The following is a 7,742-nucleotide window of genomic DNA, read 5'->3' on the forward strand; positions in this document are numbered from 1 at the left end:
TGTGTGCTCTCCTCTGCTCTGATGCCTCGAAAAAAAAGCCCCTCTTACTTTGCCAACACCTCTGTGTAGTGCTGCCTCATTCTCTGCAGGACCCATCACTTAACATGTCTCCTATTTGACTTCAGAAGGGAAAGGGCCATGGTTTCTTACAGCTCTAACACCAATGGATACTAGGTCTGCTGCTGGGTTAGTGATCTGCTAGAAAGTTGCAAGCCTACACGAAAGGTCTGGGCCTGGGTCATCTAAGTAAAAGGAAGCCCCAGATCTGAGTTATCAGACATTTAACTAACTCTTTCTAATTACTTCCAGCTGCCCTACCCCCACAGGATGAAAGGTGCTTAACACAGTAAAAGTTTGTGTACTTGCTTTCCTTACTTGAGCCCACCGGTGGGGACAGCGTGGCATTTCTTGTGCTCCAGTAACTGTTCAGGTGTCTTCATGAACTTGTGGCACACATCACACTCGAACATCCTTGTGATCAGGTGGATTTGCAGGTGGCGCTCAAACATGTTCTTTGTTTTGCAGACAAAGTTACAGAAAACACATTCAAAGCCTGAAAAATAAAACAGGAAAATGTATTCCTTGCACTGTGGCTAGACCAGCTGCATAGAAATTGACGGTTTGTGTTTGTTTAATGGTGGTTTACCTTTCTCTGACTTCTCTTCAGTGTTCACTGAGGTCTGACTACCAGGCACTACAGAAATAACTAGCAGGTTGTTTGAACCCTTGTTTTTTGGGGTTACGTCTGCATCTTCTTTGCTGTTGGCAGAGTCACTCAGTGCTGACAGTGAAGATGAAGATGGACTGTTAGTTTCACTGGGTGTCTTCCTCTCTTCAGCTGAAAAACAGGAAAAAAGAGCAATAACTAGTACAGCAGATTAGATGAAATCTCAATGATCCTGTTTCAAATTTCCGGGAAAAAATATTGATAGAGTTAATCCAAATATGCTTATAAACAAATCTGAAATTAATTGATCTGTTCAGAAATTACAGTTGCACCTCCTTTCCTTTTATTAGCATTTACAATAGAATAAGTCACATGAGGAGTGGCTGAGGGAACTAGGGATGTTTAGTCTGAAGAAAAGGAGGCTGAGGGGAGACCTCATTGCCTTCTACAAGTACCTGAAAGGAGGCTGTCAGGAGGTGGGTGTTGGCCTCTTCTCCCAAGTACATAACGATAGGACCAGAGGAAATGGCCTGAAGTTGTGGCAGGGGAGGTTTAGATTGGATATTAGGAAGAATTTCTGTACTGAAGGAGTCGTCAGGCACTGGAACAGCCTGCCCAGAGAGGTGGTGGAGTCACCATCCTTGGAGGTGTTCAAGAAACATGGAACTGTGGTACTTCAGGGCATGCTCTGGTGGCTGAGGTCGTAGGGCTTTTTTTGTTGTTTTTGTTGTTGTTGTTGACAGGTAAACTCGGTGATCTTAGAGATCCTTTCCAACCATGACGATTCTGTGATTCTCTCAGTTTATTCTAGACTTAAGCCTGTCTGTAATGGTAGTGGGAAGGAATCACACAACTCCACCTCATTACCAGGCTGAAAAAAAAATCCCATGACAACATGATCCCATGACAGCTCAGTGTTCAAAAACAATGAAGAATTTGTCACTTAGAAAGGAAGCAGAGCTTCTGTAGGTTTGGGGTGTGGAAACCAAAGGTGCCTACTGGTCCAAGCTAAACTTCCTTCACCTTTCCATGCATGTGGATCCAATGGGTAAATCTGGGAGGATGGGCAAAGGAGAATAATCTCATTAATTGTACGGAGGAACATCTTCAGTAATGATTGTAAGGAAGAGGTAACAGTGCAGTGTCAGGATTTATCTATTAGGATCACTTACTGAAGATAAATAATTTTTTAAAAGCCATTCTTTAACTGGAGCTAAAGTTGAAGCCCATCAGAGTTTCCTTACGTGTGCAATAAACCTATGAAGTTCAAATCTCAAACGCTATCACACACTAGAAGTGACCAAGAGTGAGAATTCTCATATAAGAACTGCCGTGAGGCAAGAATGGGCAAATTATTATGTCCCTCCTAAGTCTAGGTTTAATCAGAGCTGTGTTAAAAAAGGAAATAACTAAAACTTCATATTGTCTCTCTGATAAAGTTCAAGGCCTCTGCAAACACTAGTACCTATGTGCCCAGCTTTAAACTGATGAGCGGACCTTTAAACCTAAGATAAAAATGTAGGAATGCACTAATGAAATCTGATGACCTGAGCTGTCAATAGGGAGGATGACTGGGATATCATATAGAAAGATTCACTGACCTTGGGGACCAGAGTAATACAAATGGAATGAAATTTAATAGTGCAGAGTACAAGGTTATGACCTGAAGGGCCAGTAACAAGAATTTTTGCTACAAATGAGGAGTGCTGAAGTTGGAAACAGTCAAGGAAAACAAAAGAAGAATTTGAGCAGAACATGAGATGAATATGAGCAATCAGTGTGGGGGAACCTTCAAGGAAGGTAAATATGATCACAGAACGTTATTGTGTGAGCTATTCCCAGTAGCTGCTGCTGTTTTACACTGCCACCACTGCTTATTTCATTTCACCATGTACAGCTGTGATTGCATATGTCGAGAGCAGGGGTTCTAACAAGAACATATGCAGTGAGGGATTGGTACAGTGAGAAAACTGTGTTTCAAATAAGAAAGGGCTGAGTGTACATTTAGACAGGGGAGGGTTGTTCTCCATAAATATACTAAGGGAATAAGTACTGTGTAAGGAGGGAAGAAAGGTGGAGGGAGTAAGAGGTGGACTGCTATTTCAGGTAAAGAACAGATCTGGCACTAGAACAACATACGTGTGTTCTGATTATCAGTAAGACATATGCTGAAAATGTTAAAAAGGTCCTAATCTTTAATACAGGAAAATCTGCAGCTGCCTGTCAGTAGAAGTAGTTAATTTAAAACTATTATACTTGTTTGAAGATATACACTGACACCCTTGCAAACAGGCCTTTTATCACTTGGTAGCATCACAGGATAAGGGACTGGAGTCAAGTGACCCAGAAAATCTATTCTGTTTTTTTCACCCTCCGTATTGGCCGCACGTGTCAGTGTTTGGCCGAATGGCTCAATTTGACAGGGTAAAGGGAGAACAAAGGGTTGGATTTTTTTTTAAACTTTCGTTAGTAGACAAGCAGCAGCTCCAATCTTTTAATCACGCAGTGAAGATACAGTGAGGTACAGCTCAGTTTTTAGCTTGAATACAAGCTTTTCATGTGGCTATGGGTGGCATTCCTTGTTTGCCTTGACTGCCTGCATATGGAGTTAGCTGCAGACACCTCAGGCAGCAGGGAGAAGTGCAGAGACCTATGCTGGCATAAAATCCCTTGAGAGTTTCCCAGTAGTCTGTAGTTCTGTAGTAAGATTTAACTTATGTATCTGTGAGCACAAACAACTACATTCTTCTCTCCTTCTTCATCTCTCCCTGTTTTCCCATTTTTATTCCTGGTAGGACACAAAAAGCAACTTAGCAATGAAAAACTCATGCTAGCTGCAATTCAGGCTCAGCATTGTCAACACAAATGATAGTAGCTTGTGGCAGCAAAATGCTTGTGCCTGGTGTCATAAGATAAATTAATTAAAAGGATTCTTATTTTCTTCTCCTTTAATTATGCCAGACTTCACTAGTTGGACTACGCATATGGTGCTTGTTTGAAAACTGCTATTGCTCTTATCTTTGGCTAATAAGTGAACAGGACAAGGGAGAGAACACGGGACTTGTTCTGTTATTTAATATAAAGTTACATTTATGGCATTGCTGAATCACAGTGTCAACTAAACATCAGCATGAAATTCCAAACTGATAGACTGTGGAGGCAAACATACTGAAAAGCAAAGCTCGACTTATTATGTATTTCAAACTTACAGCCAGGTATGCACAATTAGCACTCAAAGTCACCTTATTGTCACTGAAGTCAAAGCAGGATTTTGCTGAAATAGTAAACCAGTCAGAAAACCAAATGAAATATGCTGACTTCAACAGGGAAGGCATTTGTGGGGGATAAGGGCAATAGGAAGAAAGAGGGCTAAGTAGTCCTTCATTTATTTCTCTAAGCTTGAAAACTGATCTGCACCACCACATTATTTGCCTGGCTGGAGTCCAATTCACGTCAGCTTTAAGAGATCAGGCCTTAATTAGCAAACATTTCAATGAAAGTAGAGTGCTAATGGGAAGTGTGAAGGTTGCAACTAAAAAGCAAGGAAGAGCAAGATCACTGCAGCTGGGAGAGCGGGATCATCACCTGTGTGCTTGGTGTTGACATGAGCCTTCATATCTGCCTCTTCCATAGTGACAAAATCGCATGCTGTGCAGCAAATGGAGAACATCCACTGCTCTTTATCCACATGGAGGGACATATGACTGACAAACTGGACATTCATCTCCGTCTCAAACCCACACACATGACAGCTGGAATTCAAGAGTAAAAAACATTAAAAAAACCCACAACAACCCACAAACCGAAACATGAATTTTTCTTTCCCTGCATTTGCAAGAAAAAACTCCCTGCACAGATTTCTTCTCTTCCTCCCTGTTGAACATTCACCACAAAATTCTTTTGTCTGCTGAACTGCCTTTGAACTGATGGCCATGCCAACGTGATTAAGGGCAGGCACAATGCAACAATCCTGTACATGCTATAATGACACTAAATAATCATAAAGTTAATTAAAAACTACAGATTCCAGATGCTGTGCATCACCTAGCTGATTCCTTTGGGCAATAAGAGGCATTGCAGCTTTGCCAAGATGTTTAGTACGGCTGATACACTGACAAACGGAGAGCTTGCTGCACACTGCAGGAGTTATTTTCAAGCCCTGGAATGGTTCCCATGCCAAACTGGGATTCTGTGCAAAGCTGCCTGGCAGTTTCAGTGTAAGCAAGTAAAAATGGGTTCAAACATTTCTTATGCTTGACTGGAAAACAGCAGCAGTCATCAGCTATGCAAATAATTAGCAGGGATACAGATTTCACAGCCAGTACATAAACAGAGTGATACTGAGAGGCAGTGGAAAGGACCCTTTAATGTAACTATCTCTCAGAGTCTCCTCTTGCTTTGAATAGACCATTAACATTTTAAACAAAACCAAAACCATTTAAAAACGCATATACTCTTAGGCACTATTTTGCTTTCCCGGGGGATGGACTAGATAATCTAATCCAGCAGCTCTCATTTATTGCTTTCTTCTATGATTTTGTAATTAAATCTGCTTTTGGCACTTTGACTAAAAGTAAGAGTGATTTCCTAATCTGCTTGGCTACTAGAGTCCATATCACAGTTTGCAGAGTTCACAACTGCACATTCAACAAGGAGAATGCTCAAATATCCATCTTCTATGGGCAGTTCCTTTGAATTTTTCATGCAAATTCTAAAGGTTTTCTTTCTTTCATCATGTTGGTCACTGGATGCATACACCTCAAATAAATGGTGCCAATGTGTATCACGATATAACAATTCTTATTACACTTTACTATTTGGTTTCATAGATTTGGTTGAAAACAATGGAGCTGTCAGAGACAACTAGGAGCACAGTGCTTTAGATTTGCTGGGAATCTGTGTATATGATGAGATGTTTTCAAACACAAAACTTAAACAAACATTGCATGAAAAGTTGAAGAGGCTTCTAAGAGCCCATCTGCCTCACATGGCTGTTCCAAAAAAAAAACAACTCCATAGCAAACCCCAGAGTCTTTCCCAATGACCAGCCAAGTCAAACAGCATGGGGCAGCCAGCTGGGCTTTGCTGCTTAGCCTAAGTCAGATTTGGGCAAAAGAAATAGTGTCATTGCAGTTGCACCCTGCAACACCAGAAGAGTGTCCCTCTCACATGTCCTTAGCAGGCAGATTAGACATTTAGATTCCAGCATCTGGTGCACAGCCCTTGGCTGGTTCCTCACCTGTAGTAATAAGGGTGCTTCTTTCCATCGCTGCCTTCAGAAGTGACAGCACTGACAATGTCCTCGGTGTCTGTACTCACCAGCTTCACAGAATGGACCGTCAGGTGCTGGTTCAGATTAGCACGGCACTTAGCAGCATAGGGGCACAGGTGGCATTTGTATTTTCTCTCTTCTGAAAAAGAAAGAGAAAACCTCACATGTATACTTCATTTTGAAGCAAGCTATTTTTAAAGCTGCCAATGACCAAGTATGCATTCCTTTGGCTTTCTCCAAGGAGCCTTCAGAATGAGATACTTTGGAAGCTTGACAGTTTTAGAGGGGTCCCAGCAATTACTCAGAAAAAAATCCTATTTTGGAGATAGTTTAGGGATAGTGGCTTGTTTTTGTTTTGGTTTTTGTTTGTTTATTTATTTGTTGTTTGTTTGGGGTTTTTTTGGATTTTTTTTTGTTGTTGGTTTTTTTTTTAACTTGCTTTACCATTTGCAGCAAGAGAATATAAAACTTTATAAACTGGAAAACTGGGCCAATTGCTGCTCTGAGAGCTGCAGCAGAGCCAGTAGAGAAACAGGTCAATAATCTACAACTACTTCTTCCACCTAGCATCTTTTATTGATTGATTTTTTGGGTCCAGCTGTTCTTGAGGTTGCCCATGTGATCACTTGCAGAGAGGTGATGGTTGATGATTTTGTATTAAAATCTGAGGGTGGGGAGGAAAGGGAAAGCTGTGTCATTAGGCCAGTTTTGAACACCGACTAACTAAAAAAACTCAAGCAAAGAACAGCTGAAGAAATTAAACAAATTCTTTATGAGTTTCTGATGCTTCACAACTTCAAGAAATTAAAATTAAAAATTATTTTTTAAAAATTAAATATTTATAAAACCTGGCAGCACATTTTTAGTGCCTGCCAGGCTTTATTTTGCAAAGAGTTGATTAAAATAACCAAACATTACATCAGCTTTTACAACCTTTCCCTTTGAGGAGCTGCTGCTCTAAATTTGAAATATAATGCTGCAGGTTTTAGGGGGGAAAGGCATTCAACAGAGAAGCTTAGGACTATGAAAACCCCATGATTCCACGGAGCAGAGCATTTGAACATTTCCAGCATGGCTCTACATTACGGTACCTCATACACTGGCATTGTACCGCCAGGATTTTTCAGCACCGCATCAGGAATTCCTGCTTGCAAGTCCTATCTTGTGCAGTGCACCTCAGCAGGCTGACAAGGTGCATCTTTCCTATAAAAACTCTGTTAGTTGATCTGAAGCTTTGAGAAAGTTGGCATGGGTTAAAACAGCCCCTGTTCCTCTCAGAAGAACTGGATGATGAGAGCAAAGATGAATGACAGATATTAAATCCTTTCAATTTCAGCCGATCTGAAACACCAAGGCCAAATCTTTTGCTGTTCAGTGACATTTAAAAAGCTCATCAGGTGAAAGTAAGAAAGGCTGTGCCTTCTCTTCAGAGCTATGTTACCAGGCTTAGTTAACCAGTTGGTATCTACAGGCTGGTTTACCAGAACCTGGACAAACTTAGAATTTACACATTTTGTAAAGATAAGTTACAAATAGCCTGTAAAGAAATAAAATGTTAGTTAACACCCTGAACACCACTCGCTTGACATTCTCTCCTGTTTCTCTGCTCTAAGTGCAAGGAGTGAGGATGGCTCACACGCTCTTCTGCTTACCTCCTTCCCCCTCCCCTTAAACAAACCATGAGGAAGACTCAGGTTTCCTCAGTGCTGTAACCAAAAAGCATCAGCTCACCTGTGTGCAGCGAGAGATGCCGGGACAGAGTCTGCTGTCGACCAAACACTTTTCCACACACATCACAGGGAA

The 7,742-nt window shown here is 41.2% G+C and overlaps 1 protein-coding gene across 1 annotated transcript in view; it reads right to left on the reverse strand.

The window, feature by feature from the left end:
* The window catches only part of ZNF827 (zinc finger protein 827), an 80,887-nt gene that overhangs the window by 3,477 nt on the left and 69,668 nt on the right, over positions 1 to 7,742 (reverse strand). Inside the window, exons 10-14 of the mRNA XM_010009000.1 lie at positions 7,671 to 7,742; positions 5,907 to 6,078; positions 4,253 to 4,419; positions 647 to 838; positions 376 to 553 (exon numbers count right to left, since the gene is read on the reverse strand). Of these exons, the coding sequence (XP_010007302.1) occupies positions 376 to 553; positions 647 to 838; positions 4,253 to 4,419; positions 5,907 to 6,078; positions 7,671 to 7,742 (781 nt within the window). The remainder of the gene's footprint in view (positions 1 to 375; positions 554 to 646; positions 839 to 4,252; positions 4,420 to 5,906; positions 6,079 to 7,670) is intronic.

Source organism: Chaetura pelagica, unplaced genomic scaffold (assembly GCF_000747805.2).
Source record: "Chaetura pelagica isolate M959 unplaced genomic scaffold, ChaPel_1.0 scaffold221, whole genome shotgun sequence".
Taxonomy (NCBI): domain Eukaryota; kingdom Metazoa; phylum Chordata; class Aves; order Apodiformes; family Apodidae; genus Chaetura; species Chaetura pelagica.